Raw genomic sequence first — 15209 nt, forward strand, 5'->3', positions numbered from 1 at the left:
TAACGTATTTCAAACACCTCCCCTCAGTTGGGCATAAGATATCGCATAGTACCTTCAACTTGCTAATACCAAGTTCAAACGTCTGTCTCGAACCCTTTCTTAAAAACACGGCATCTGTTCTAATGGTACTAGGAATAAAAAGCTCCAGCAGTCTAATTCCTTTAATAAAGTGCCTGTCAATTTTCACTCATGTTTGGTTCTATCATGTTACACGAGAATTATCAGCTCAATACTAATGGCTTACAGCCTTATTTCACAATAACAGCTTTTCATAGGCCCTGACACTCTCGTGAGATCAGATAAAACTTTCTACAACCAGATTTACTTCACACACTCCCTCAGATTCATAGCTCTTACTAACTCTGCCCGAGACACTACTTTTGCTATCTATCTCTACCTAGTTTTTACTACCGCCCAAGTTACTCAAATTCCCCATACAAAAAGTACATGTACCCTCCGAGGTTGACCTTTCTCATCAGTCACAGACTCCGGCCAATACTTGAGTCATATATGCCATCGATGCTTCGTGTGTCATCGCTTTTCTGAAATACCAAGCCCTTCCCAGGGAGTGGACTTAAATATGATCTCAAAATGTCGAGTCACAGTATTCCATTCTCACTCATATGACTCTGCATCTGAACTATTTAACTACTACGAGGCCACAGCATAGGCAGATCGTCGAGTCTAGTATGAACAAGTAAATCAGTGTTTCCTCACTAGAATAGACCTGCTCGCTTAATCAGAGCAGGAACTCTTCCGAACAGCTTTCAGTTTGCTATTCGACCTCAAATAAGAGATCGCTCAATAGGGTCTACATCGTTTCATCTCCTATTTCCTATCTTAACAAGTCCAGATGTTACTATCCGCTGAGAAACAATCATTCCTGCTTTTGATCTTGCACTTCCATCACATCTCTCTTTTTTAATTAGTCCTAAGGGCATTTTTGTCTTTTTACTATATTTGCTAAATTAGGGCTTCACATTATTCTATTTATATCTTAGGTTGGGTCTATTGTAAAAATGACATAAAAATAATAAGTTCTTTTCTACCGTGGTTTTTCTTCCCTGAATTAGGGTTTTCCACGTAAACTCCTTGTGTCATCTTCTTTTCCTATTTCAATAATTTTGAAATAGAACAATTGTCTGAGAACAAAGAAGAGGGAACAAAGTAATGACCATAGTGGAAAATTTCGGTCGAAATTTTGAGATTTTGATATGCTCGAAATTTTGGTGAATTTCCCCCCTCAAAATTTCGATATTTCCATCAAAACTTCTAGATGACACCCCCCCCCCCTAAATTAGCCATGCTAGCTCAATGGAAGTTTTTTCTCTTTTACCATAAGTATTTTTATTTTCTTTTCTTTTTTCGTTGAATTTTTACATCATTTTACCTCAAAATTGAATTGATGCGAGTTTTATTTCTTTTACCATCCAAAACTTTCATTTTCAATATATCAAAATCGAGAAAAATAACATATATTTATTTTTAACTTCATTCGAACTTTTTCTATTGAATTTTCACTTCATTTCACCAAAAAATGAATTGATGTGAGTTTTGTAGTTCTTTTACCATTCAAAGCTTTCATTTCCAAGGAATCAAAATTGAGAAAATAACATATATTTATTTTTAACTTCATTCAAATCTTTTCCATAAATTTTTTACATCATTTCACCTCAAACTTGAATTGATGTGGGTTCTCTAATATTCATCTCATTTTCTCTCGAACTCTATCTACTTGTAAAGTTTTATTTTTCTTCTTTCTTTTCCATTATGTTGTGTTTGTTTAATGTTATGCTTTTTGTATCCCTCTTATGTTTAATTTGATGATTTTTATATCCTTATTATGTTTTGTTATGTATTTAATGCTACGATTTTTCATTTTTTTATCCACTTTATTTTATAATAAACAATTTACAATTATTTTGTATGCAAATTTGATTTATCACTTGTACTTGGGATTTTAAGTCTGACCATTTCAGAGGCTCAGGGAGCTTTCCTGGCTGGAAGACAGATCTTGGATCAGGCTCTTATAGCCAATGGGGCCATTGAGGATGCTCGTATGAAGAAGGAAGGTGTTATTCTCAAATTGGACTTTGAAAAGGCCTACGATCATGTTGATTAGGGTTTCCTGGATAAGGTTATGATGAAGAAGGGATTTGGGTTTAGATGGAGAATGTGGATGTAGGGATGCATCAGGAATGTGCAGTATTCCATCTTAGTCAATGGTACTCCAAAAGGGTCGATCCAAGCTTCTTGAGGTTTAAGGCAAGAGGATCCTTTGTCCCCTTTCCTGTTCTCATTGGTTGTGAATGTTTTAAATTGGCTCATTTCTAAAGGGGTGGAAGGAAATATCATTGAGCCCGTTAAGGTTGGTTCGGACGAGGTGGCCCTATTGCATCTCCAGTTTGTGGATGATATGATCTTGTTTTGTTCCGGAAATAAGGATTCTTTTTTCATTCTTAATCACATGGTGAACTTTTTTGAAGTTATGTCTGACCTTAAAATTAGTAGAAGTAAGTGCCAAATTTTGGAAATTAATAGCAACCAGGCCAAGATTGAGAGTTCAGCGGTGGAGTTTGGATGTGAGGTAGGTTCTTTCCCTTCTTCCTACCTTGGTCTCCCCAATGTTTTAAAAAGCCCTCTCGGGCGCGCACCTAGGCCCAAAGCACAGGTCTGGCGCCTTGCCTTGGAAAAGCGAGGCTCACAAAATAAGGAATGCCTTAGGCGCACGCCTTTTGTGAAGCCCCAAGATCAAAGCCCTGCGCCTTGGGGCTTTTCAATTATTTTTAAAAAATAGTAATAATTAAGGATTTTCCTTCTTTATTAACTAAAAGGATCAAGTTTACCAAACCTAANCTCCCTCTCTCTTTAAACGTTTTATAAGGTATGTAGTGTAGTGTGAACTCTATATCCTAGTCTCTATTGAAAAAAATTGAGTTTTGTTCCCAATTGGTTTCTTTATTCTCTTCTATCACAATATTTTACTTATCTGAAGTTCTTGCTTTTAAATTTCATAGGCATTGGATAAGTGCCGGGAATCTCCCCCAAATGATTGGCCTGCAACTGCTTATGCACTTCTTGGTCGGGAAGATTTAGCCATGTCCAGTTTGGCATGTTCTTGCAAACATAAGGAATTTGAAACACAAACAAATATGAATTTAATTTCTATGTCCACTCCATACATGCTGCATCTACATCCTGTAACAATTCCTTCAGCAGTCTGTGATACAATGGGATTGGATGCGGGCAAGATTGAGGATGCAGATTCTATTGAAGGATCTACAACCGATGGTATGGAGCATATTTTTAACTCTAGCACGCAGTTGCAATATGGTCGGGACCTAAGATTAAACGAGGTATGTGTTTTAGTCTCCAATGTTGGATGCATTGTGTATGAGCTCTTATAAGAGCTCCCCAATTTGTTAGAAGCAAAGTAAAAGGATAATTAATTACAAAATGATTTTTATTTGAGAGCCCACACAGTTGTAAAGTAGTTAACATCTTCCCTAAGTTGATCAAAGGAGTCCTCTATGCCACAAAAATCGTGCCTATTTTTTTTTGAGCCAGATAGCCCAACGAATAGCAGCAATTGAAAGGAGCTACAAAGTTTGCTTCTAGTCTGACTGAGAAAAAGAGTGGGAGAAGTTCTGGAACAGGGCAGTCTTACTCTGTGCTGGACCCAAAGAATATTGAAATCTACAGCAGGAAGAACAATTGCTTAGGACTTGGTGGCCACTTAATGTTTATTGATGCGATAATGTTTGTGTTACTTTTCTTGAATTAACGTCATTCTTGTATTTGTGGTTACCAACAATTCCATTGACTAGTTGGATTGAATCTTTCTTGGCATTGGAATAATATTCCAATATCATGATCTCTTCTTGGATTTTCATGGCTGTTCTTACTTCTAGGTTAGAAGACTTCTGTGCTCTGCAAGGCCTGTTGCAATTCAGACATCTGTTAACCCTAGTGCTTCCGATCAGGACCTGCAACAGGTAATTCTTTGTTTGACCATTGATCTCTTCTTTTAATTGATAGAACTCTGCATCAGGTATAATGGAATATGATAATTAAAGTGCTAAAATAATCAGAGAGTTATTTATCTGTCAGAGTATAGTTTTCACTGTTGTGCATAGGTCTGTTTTTCATTATTCTGAAATTAAAATTAATTGTCATTTGTTGATCCTTAGTTATATTATTCAGCAGTTAATGATTGCTGAACGACTTGTAAATATCTCTTGCAATTTTTAGGTTCACCATGATCTTTTCGATTTTTATGCATGCATTGATGATATCACCATCATACTATTTTCAGCTTGATTTTTATTCTCCTTTGTTTCTAAAGGCTCAGCTTTGGCAACTTGCACAAAGAACGACTTCCCTTCCATTTGGCCGTGGTGCATTTACTCTTGCAACCATATATACTCTTTTAACAGAGGTTTTCCCCTTTTCCATTATGTATAAGCTTGCTTGGATGGATGTGTTTTTGTAATATATGCGAAGCTAAATTTGTATTATGTTGTTTAAGATGCATATTTCTCATAGATCTATCAAAATATTTCTGTAGGCCTTTGTAGTCCCAAAGCTTGTATTGGCAGGGAGGCTGCCTGCACAACAAAATGCAACGGTACGAATATGATTATCTTGCATCATGTTATTAGTTTATCCTCTGCTTGAATTATATGCCTGGGCAATTAAGAGTAACTACAAAAGTTACTTCTACATCAGTATGATAGGCATTACTCATAAATTGTAAATTTTCATCCGCTACATTCAGCGATTTTTCCTTATAAGAAACGAGAGAAATATATTGTGAGAAGGAATCCTCTTTACCTTGCATTTATTTCTACAGGTGTTAGTCATATTGACATATTTATATTATTTATTTTCCTTTTGATTGGAATATTTTACAAACATTTTTTGTCAACATATGCTTCCACCCCTGTCCTCGGCAGGTTAATCTGGATCCAAATGTCAGGAATGTAGCAGAGATCAGAACATGGCCTGAGTTTCATAATGCCGTTGCTGCTGGGCTAAGATTGGCCCCTCTCCAGGTTGAAATTAAATCATTTAAGAACTTAAGAGTAAAATTTCATTTATTTTCTACCTTCCATTGTGTTTCATATTTTACCTCATTGTGAATACATTACATGTAGCACTTGCTGAGGACTAAGAAATTTGTGCCTATTAGGCGATTTTCTTCTTTCCTCGCCTCCATTTATAATTTTATATATAACTGTCCCTTTGTGAGAATATTAAGAGACAATTTCCTTTATATTATTGAAGTTACTGCATATTCTTCTATTCGATAGAATATCTTTTATGCCAGTTGGCTGGACTTCCAAAGATGATTGGCAGATTTAACTTACCTATGGTCAATTTCAATTGCAACGGTAATTTAGAAGGGATAAAAAATTTGAAATAGAATATGCTTAACTGGATGGGGATTTTGGGTGATCAAGAAGGCCCATGGCCTAGGTCGGTGACCTCCACTGCACATTTGGAAGGGGTGTCTTGTTCAATGTGGCAAGCCTACGTCATAATTTATGGCAGTGGGTGATGTAGTATGTTAGGCCTCTGTTCCTGCTGGAATCTTATTTGTAAAGATTAGTTGTATAGATTAGTTTTAATATTGTAACTGGCTGCCTAGGTCATTAAACCAAATTACTGGTTTAGCTGGTCACTTTGTTATAAATAGGCTTCTGGCCTTTCCATTTAATGAGATTCAGATTATTTCTCTTAAACTTGTGGTGTGTTGCATCATTTTGGTATCAAAGCATTGTGATCCAAAGCATGCATTCTCTTCATCGGCTTGTTACCTCAATGGATGCGGAAGCTTCCTCATCAGCCAAAGCCTTGGAGAATAGAATGGCCTCGGTAGAATCGGCCATTGTGGACACGAAGAATGAGATGAATGACCCTCGAGTTACCCAAATTCTGCAATGATGGGACATTCAAAACCCAGTGGAAGTTCAAGGACAGCAAGCTCAAGGAAATCGGAAAAACAAGAATGCCTTGCAAATCAATGAAAATCTTCAAGAAAGAGCACAGAAAGAGTCCAAGAACCTTTCAAGAACCAAGGAAGAACTAATTCGGGTGAACAAATCTGGGCCGACACACATAATTCCCCTTCAAGAAGGTGTAATTGGCAACCAAGATTGTGGGCCCCAGATGCTCAAATCACAGGATACATGATGCAAGACTCAGACTCCTCGGATGAGGATGAAAACTGCTACTTACCAATTCAAGAAAGGAGAGGATTTCATCAAGGCAGACCATAATACCTTCACGAACATTAAGATTACAGGATGAAGGTGGATCTTCCTAGCTTTGATGGCAAAATGGATGTAGAAGCTTTCTTAGATTGGATCAAGAAGGTTGAAATTTTTTCGAATACGCCAATACCCCTGAAGATAAAAAGGTAAAATTGGTTGCATTTAAGTTTCAAAGAGGAGCTTAAGCTTGATGGGATCAACTCCAAACCAACCGAAGGTATTATGGCAAGCCACCAATCAAGTCTTGACCCAAGCTTCTAAGACTAATGAAGAAAAGATTCCTCCCCCTCAATTATCGACAACTCTTGTACAACCAATACCAACTTTATAGGCAAGGGGACATATCTATTCTTGATTACACTGAAAATGTAATCAAGAATAGATATGCATTGGGCTTATAATCAAGAAAACTCATCTCAAGATTCATCCTTGGCTTATAAGAAGATGTTAAAGTTCTCAAGTTACATCTAGTGGGCTATTTGGCTGATGCCATTACCTTAGCCACCACCATTGAGGAAAGTCAGGATGCAAAACACCAAAAAACATAACAAAGAAGACAAAATTGGAAGCGACAACAATCCTCCTTTTGTAGAACTACAACAAAGCAATCTAAAACAGCTGATCAAGCTTCTTCTTTGAGTCAACAAGTCAAGAAAGATGACACAACTTCCAAGCAATCGAAGCCTAAGCATGTCGAGACCACCTCAAACAATAAGAACGCGAATCCTTACAATCGGCCAACACTGGGAAAGTGCTTCCGATGTGGGCAACAAGGCCATCTCTCCAATGAGTGTACTCAACGAAGGACTTTAGCCATTCAAGAACATGATTTTGTAGGGGATGATTGTGCAGATGACAACGACATTGAACCTGCTTACATTGACCCGACAATGGAGAACAATTATTTTATGTTCTTCAACACGTTTTCCTCACACCTAAATCTGAAAGCCTCCCCCAATGCCACTCTTTCTTCCACACTCGTTGCACCATCAATTGTGCCAAGTAATTGTTGACAGTGGGAGCAGTGAAAACATAGTGTCAAGAAAGTTGATTGCCGCCCTCAATCTAAAGGCTAAGGTTCACCCAAATCCTTTTAAAGTCAATTGGATTAGAAAAAGGGGGAAGACAATAGTTCAAGAAATTTGCACATCCCTCTTTCAATAGGTAACATTTACCAAGATCAAATCACTTGTGACGTTTTAGAAATAGATGCCTGTCACTTACTTTTGGACGGACCAAGGCAGTATGACAACAACACCCTTCACAATGGCCATGATAACACCTACGAATTTACGTGGATGGGCAAGAAAGTGGTCCTCCTCCCTCTCAGTAAGAATGAAACAACAGAAAGGTATCTTCTAATCTCAAAAAACAACTCTTTTTCCTGATGAATGGTAAAGATTTCATACAAAAGAATGATAACCATCCTGTAGCTTTCATAGTTAAACAGGATGCTTTTGATACCCCCAACCCTGCCACTCTAGATCCTCGTATTTCTAAGCTTTTAAAAGACTTTCCTACTATGATAGAAGAGCCTAAACCCCTCTCTCCCCTTTGCAATATACAACATCACATAGATCTTATTCTTGGAAGTTCATTACCAAATCTACCCACTATAGAATGAGCCCAAAGGAGTATGCAACCTTAAATGAACAAATCCAAACTCTCAAGGCCACATACAACCAAGCCTTAGTCCATGTGTCGTCCCCGCCTTTTTAGCACCAAAAAAAGATGAATCTTGGAGACTATGTGTTGATAGTCGGGCCATTAATAAAATCACAATCAAATATAGATTCCGTTTATTCAATCTATTGGATCAACTAGGAGGAGCTACACTTTTTTCTAAGATAGATCTTTAGGAGTGGATACCATCAAATACAAATTTAGGCAGGAGATGAGTGGAAAACAGCTTTTAAGACCAATGAAGGCCTTTTTGAATGACTAGTTATGCCTTTTGGTCTTTCCAACGCACCTAGCATGTTTATGGGACTTATGAATCAAATTTCGTTACCTTTTTTGATTAAATTTTTTGTCATTTACTTTGATAACATCCTAATTTATATTCCTAATTATGAGGCACATTTAGAACACCTACATTCTGTTTTACTGTTTTAAAGGAACATGTCTTATATATCAACCTAAAGAAATGCTCTTTTCTTCAAACTGAATTGTACTTCCTAGGCTTCTTCATAAGTTCACATGGTATTCAAGTAGATCTTAGGAAAACCCAAGCTATTGTTGATTGGCCAGAACCTATATCAGTCAAAGAAATCCAAAGCTTCCTAGGATTAGCATCATAAAAAATTTCAGTACCCTTTCAAAAAACTAATAAGCCTTTTACTTGGACTGATGATCAAACATATTTTTCTACATTAAAAGAAGTTCTTAGTTCCACACCAGTTTTAGGATTTCCAAACTTTAATAAACCTTTTGAAGTCCCAGTAGATGCATCGGGGATTGGGATAGCTGCTATTTTAAGCCAAGACAAACATCCCATAGAATACTTCAGTGAAAAATTAAGCCCTTCTAGACAAAAGTGGTCTACTTATAAGCAGGAACTTTATTCTCTTGTTCGGTCCCTAAAACAATGGGAACACTATCTTTTGGGTAGAGAATTTGTACTACTAACCGACCATTTTTCTTTGAAGTTTTTACATTCTCAAAAAGGGGTGAGCCGAATGCATGCTTGGTGGATTCAATTCTTCCAACGTTTTGATTTTGTCATAAAACACACACTAGGTAAGATCAATAAAGTGACAGACGCTTTAAGTAGAAAAGGTACGCTCCTAACTCTACTTCAAGGAGAAATCCTAGCTTTTGACCGTTTACCTGAACTTTATGCAAATGACTCGGATTTTCAAAACATTTGGCAAGCATGTTTAAATCATATTCCAGCTAAAGATTTCCATATTTTTGATGGGTTCTTATTAAAAAATGACACTATGCGTTCCTCAAACCTCCTTTCATGAATCTTTATGGAAGGAAGCACATGAAGGAGGCCTTGCAGGTCATTTTGGCCAAGATAAAACATGGGCACTCTTATCTTCAAAAATTTTTTGGCCCCAACTCAAAAAAGATGTAGCTAATTTTGTCAAAAGATGTTACATTTGTCAATCGTCGAAAGGATCAAGTTCTAACCAAGGACTATATGCCCCATTACCTATACCCAATAATATTTAGGAAGATCTCTTTATAGACTTTGTCCTTGGTTTGCTGAGGACCCAACGAGGTTATGATTCGGTCTTAGTAGTAGACCGCTAGTAGACCGCTTTAGCAAAATGGCATATTTTTTGGCTTGCAAAAAGACTAGTGATGCGTCTATTGTTGCAAATCTTTTTTCAGGGAAATTGTTCGACTTCATGGAATACCTAAAAGTATAGTATCCGATAGAGATGTTAAGTTCATGAGTCATTTTTGGCAATATCTTTTGAAAAAAATTGACCTCCTATTTAGCACAACAAGCCATCCGCAAACTGATGGCCAAACAAAGGTTACAAATAGGACTCTTGGTAGTCTTCTAAGATCCTTAAGCAAGGACAAACCACGTCAATGGGACATTTCCTTAACCTATGCCGAATTTGCATTCAACAACATAGTCAACCGTTCAACAATGCTGAGGTGAGCATAATGGATGATCGGATTAAAGCAATTCATGATGAAGTTCAACAACACCTTGAAACAAGCGACTCAACATACAAATCCAAGGTCGATGAACACAAACGAGCTATTGAATTCCAGATTGGAGACCTAGTGATGGTTCACTTGAAGAAAAGCAGACTTCCTACAGGTTATCATTCCAAGTTAACAAACAAGAAGATCAACCCATTTCCTATCCTAGAATGACTTGGACAAAATGCCTACAAGATCGATCTACCTCCCAATATGAAGATTAGCAATACTTTCAACGTATCTGACATATTTCCTTATCACACTCGAGACCAATTTCAATTATCTCAGTCAAACTTGTAGCGAGTTTGATTTTGGGTCGGGTAGAACTGATGTAGTATATTAGGTCTCTGTTGTAGTAATATTGCTGCTGGAATCTTATTTGTAAATATTGGTTGTATAGATTAGTTTTAAGATTGTAACCGGCTGCCTAGGTCATTAAACCAAATTACTGGTTTAGCCGGTCACTTCTTTGTGTACAAATAGGGTTCCGACCTCTCCATTTATTGAGATTCATATTATTTCTCTTAAACTTGTGGTGTGTTGCATTAGTGGGGACATCGCCTTAGTTCCTATTATATATATATATATATATATATATATATATTTGTTTTGAAATACGTTAAATAGTCTCAAGGGCATTTTTGTCTTTTTACTATATTTGCTAAATTAGGGTTTCACTTATTCTATTTATATCTGAGGTTGGGTCTATTGTAAAAATGACATAAAAATAATAAGTTCTTTTCTACCGTGGTTTTTCTTCCCTTGAATTAGGGTTTTCCACGTAAAACTCCTTGTGTCATCTTCTTTTCCTATTTCATATAGTATCAGAGCAAGTGATGAAACCCTAGCCCCGGTAGAAGAAACTCAGTCATTAAACTGATAAGTGAAGTACGCTGACTAATGAGGCTGTGATTCAAGCACGGTTGACCGCTATCTCCGAACCATCATCCCAGTGGCTCAGCCGAACAGCAGGTGGTGGGATTGCTCCAGCTGGCGCGCCGATTAGCTTCCAGTCTCAACCGTTCCAACTGAGACCATCGATCGGACCATTTTCAGCTGAACAACAGGTGGTGGTGGAAGGTCACGCTTTCTAGCCGGCGCACGCGAACGGGTCACAACCGATCGGACTCTTGACTTCGCTCCAACGACGCACGCGAACGGGTCACAACCGATCGGACCCTCAACTCTCACACAACCGTCTCAGCCTCGCACGTTCTCCAGCTGGCGTACGCGATCGATCTACAGCCGGTAGGTATCTCGGCGTCGCACAGAATCGGATCTACACCAGACGGTCATGGGTTGCTCCAGCTGCCGGGTCGGGTCAGATCGGCGCGATTTCTTCAGCTTCGCAGTAGATCGCCGAGCGTTTGTCCGTTACCCACCATCACAGTTGTTCTGGAGCAGCGCCGTCACGGTTGCCGAACTTTGCCGCTGGTGGACTTCTGGAGTAGCTTCTTCACAGTATCATGGTGGACAGCCTCTTCTCATGTATATCCAGTTCAGACCCAGTTTCGAATGGGTGAGTCCATTGAAGAAAATCCTAGTCTGAATCTCATGGGGAACTCCAACAACAATTAGTTAGTCTTCAGCAACAGATGGTCGCCCTGGGAGCCAGATTGAATGGCCATGATTCTTCCCGATGTATCAGAAAATCCGGTGTCAATGTTTCCTACTCCTCCAACTTCTAATCTTTTATCTGGAACAATTGGAAATTCTGCAGGAATGATCACGGAGAGAAGTTGAATGGGCAAAATTACTTCTCTGGGTCCCAAACCATTAAAATGGTTCTTGAGGGACGCCATAAGTTTGGATATTTAACTGGAGAGATACCCGACCGAATCCTGGGGATCCTCAAGAGCGTGTCTGGAAGGCAGAGGATTCTTTGCTCCGCTCAATGTTAATCAGAGTATGGAACACAAAATCGGGAAACCCTTACTCTATTCAGCCCACTGCCCGAGATATTTGGATGCAGTCCAAAGGTTATATTCGAAGGTGTCAGAACGCATCCACCTGTATACTCTACGTAAACAGGTTCACGAATGCAAACAAGGGAGCATGGATGTAACGTCATACTTCAGCAAGATGTCATTGTTATGGCAAGAAATGGATCTATGTCGGAGATCATCTGGACCTGCCCAACAGATGGAATTCAATACTCCAAGATAGAAGAAGTTGAGCGTGTGTAATGATTTTCTTGCCGGGCTGCACCCAAATTTGATACAGTTCGCAGTAGATACTAGGGCAGAAACCAATTCCGTCTCTCATGGAGGTATGTTCAGAAGTTAGATTGGAAGAAGATAGATCAGGTGCAATGAACGGGCCAGGTGTTACCACTGTAGAGTCAGCTGCCTTCGGGGTGAAGTCCGCTGGAGCTGATGGTGACAAGCAGATAGAATAGTAAAAAACCCCCAGTTTGTGAGCATTGTATAAAAACAGTGGCACACGAAGGATCAGTGCTGGAAATGCATGGTCACCCTCCAAATGGTAAACGTCGCCCTCCGAATGACAAGTCGAAATCTGGCGTGCTCTAAGTGGGTGAATCAGGAGGGGGCTGCACAACCTCAGACACAGCCTCCAGTGACTAATCCTGGTGATCAGGTACCGTAGGAATCGGAACAGTTGCTCAATCAGGTAACCTCAATCCTTTAGTTTCCTTGCTGAAGGAGATGAGTTATGGATTCTAGATTCAGGAGCAACCGATCACTTGACTGGCTCATCCGACCGGTTTCTCTCATACTATCCAAGTGCTGGAAATGAGATGATTCGAATTGCGGATGGGTCCTTCGCTCCTGTTGCTGGAAAAGGCAGACTGTCACCATTTCAGGGATTAACTCTTGCAAAATGTCTTACATGTGCCCAAAATTTTCTACAACTATTATCAATAAGCAAAATAACAAAAAGTTTTGACTGTAGAGTTTGTTCTCACCAGATACTGCTTTGTTTCAGGACTTAGCTCGGGGAGGACGATGGCACTGCCCGATATGACAAAGGCCTATATTTCCTTTCTACAGATGCTTCCTCAGAAGCTTGTTTAGGACTAGTCTTTTATCTTCGTTTACTATATCTGAAACAAATTATTTATTGTGGCATTTTCGTCTTGGACATCCTAGTTTTCAATATATGCGATATTTGTTTCCCTATTTATTCCATAATATGAATGTTTCTTCATTATCTTGTGATGTCTGTTATACGTGCTAAACAACCTCGCCTGTCATTGTTTCTCAGCCCTATAAGCCTACCCAGCCTTTCCACCTGGTCCACAGTGATGTGTTGGGGTCCTCGAGCATCGTACCTGTCTGGTAAACGGTGGTTTGTAACTTTCATTGATGACCATACCCGACTTACATGGGTATATCTCCTTGCTGATAAGTCCGAGTTTATCTACCTTCAAACAGTTCTATACCACTGTATTAACACAGTTTAACACAAAAGATTGCCATTCCTTCGAAGTGACAATGGTCGTGAGTTTGTCAACCACACCTTCCAGGAATTCCTAGTGTCAAAAGGGATCATCTCATCAAAACTCTGGTGCATATACTCCACAACAAAATGGGGTAGCTGAACGGAAAAATCGCCATCTCATTGAAGTTGTTCGTTCCTTGATATTCCAGCGTCTCTCCTTTGTACCTGTGGGAGATGCCGTTCTCTACCGCAGCTCATCTAATTAATAGAATGCCTTTCACGAGTTCTAAAGTTTCAAAACCCCTCTTGAGTGCTTCAAAGACCTATCAGTCTACCCGTCTATTCCTGAGGTTCCTCTTCGTGTGTTGGGTGTACAGCCTTTGTTCATTACTCATGGTCCACACCGGACTAAGTTTGCTCCACGAGCTAAAACATTGTGTTTGCAGGTATCCCCTTCATCAGCGAGGCTATAAATGCTTTCATCCATCTTCCAGAAATATTTTATCACTATGGATGTCACGTTCCTTGAAGACAAATCGTTCTTCCGTTAGTCATCTTCAGGGGGAGACCACGAATGAAGAGATTAACAATTCCACTACTCCATACCCATTAGCCTCAACCTTGAGCCTAGTCCGAATATTCCTGAACCTGAGCTTAGTCCCATTCCTGGACCTAGTCTACCTAGTCTTGAACCTAATTCTGCTCCTGTTGTTCCTGTGTCGGTTCTTCCTACTAAACAAGTGCCCTATAACATATTATAGGAGGAATATCAGAAGGGAAATTCAGGAACCTCTGGTGTTCCATCGGAAAGTGTCCAAGCGTCGGAACCAGCACAAGTTCAAATCCCCGTTGTTTCAAAGGAGAGTCTTGAAAAAAAGTCTGGGAACATAGAAAAATGACGAAATGAGGCTCAGAGAAGGTTGAAACTCAGGAAGGGATGAGATGTCGAAAGATCCACAAGGATGCAGAATTGTCTCAAAAGTCTGATACTGAAGAGGGACAGACGAAAACTGACAACTATGATACCACTCTGGATATTGCCAATTGCTCTGAGAAAGGAACCAGGTCATGTACAATACCCTTTGCATAGCTTTCCTGACCTATAGTAACTTATCTCCTGTTTTTAAGGCTTTACTACTCAGCTAGATGCTCTAACACAATACCTACCAGTGTACATGCGGCCATGGACAGTTCCTGAGTGGAAAGCAGACAGTAATGGAGGAAATGAGAGCTCTTGAGCAAATAAGACCTGGGAGTAGTAGCTCTCCCTAGAGGTCACAAAACAGTTGGTTGCAAATGGGTGTTCACAGTGAAGTATAAGTCTGACGGAATACTTGAGAAGTATAAAGCCAGGTTTAGTTGCTAAAGGATCACTCAGATGTATGGGATTGATTATTCAGAAACTTTTTCCCCAGTGGCTAAGTTAAACACGATTCGTGTTCTTCTGTCTGTCGCGTATAAAGATTGCCCCTAATATCAACTAGATGTAAAGAGCGCATTTCCTAATGGTGGTTGGAAGAGGAAGTTTATATGAGTCCACCTCCAGGTTTTGAAGCTAAGTTTGAAATATGTTTGCAAACTCAGGAAGTCTTTATATGGGTTGAAGCAGTCTCCTAGGCCTGGTTTGAAGAGTTCACCGTGTTTGTTAAGCTCCCCAAGGGTTTGTTCAGGGGCATTCTGATCATACCTTGTTTACCAAAAAATCACCCTTAGGAAAGATTGCTTGTTTGAGTGTATGTTTGATGACTATCATCCTATCAGGGGATGATATCGGCAGAAATTGCTAAGCTAAACAAAAGGATGGCAAGTGAATTTGAAATTAAGGATCTTGTTAGTTTAGGTATTTTCTAGGGATGGAAGTGC

The 15209-nt window shown here is 39.3% G+C and overlaps 1 protein-coding gene and 1 pseudogene across 4 annotated transcripts in view; both read left to right on the forward strand.

Annotated features, from left to right (window-relative positions):
• LOC120081390 (anaphase-promoting complex subunit 1) overlaps positions 1-15209 on the forward strand; it is a 51082-nt gene that overhangs the window by 11389 nt on the left and 24484 nt on the right. For all 4 annotated transcript variants that reach the window (XR_005482799.1, XR_005482800.1, XR_005482801.1 and 1 more), the window contains exons 12-16: positions 3018-3356; positions 3912-3995; positions 4346-4438; positions 4568-4627; positions 4956-5054. Coding sequence is in view for 1 of the 4 variants with exons in the window: in XM_039036221.1 (XP_038892149.1) it covers positions 3018-3356; positions 3912-3995; positions 4346-4438; positions 4568-4627; positions 4956-5054 (675 nt within the window). In the remaining 3 variants the exon portion in view is untranslated. The remainder of the gene's footprint in view (positions 1-3017; positions 3357-3911; positions 3996-4345; positions 4439-4567; positions 4628-4955; positions 5055-15209) is intronic.
• On the forward strand, positions 5429-5581 carry LOC120082277 (annotated as a pseudogene).

The sequence above is a fragment of the Benincasa hispida genome, chromosome 7 (genome assembly GCF_009727055.1).
Source record: "Benincasa hispida cultivar B227 chromosome 7, ASM972705v1, whole genome shotgun sequence".
Lineage (NCBI taxonomy): Eukaryota > Viridiplantae > Streptophyta > Magnoliopsida > Cucurbitales > Cucurbitaceae > Benincasa > Benincasa hispida.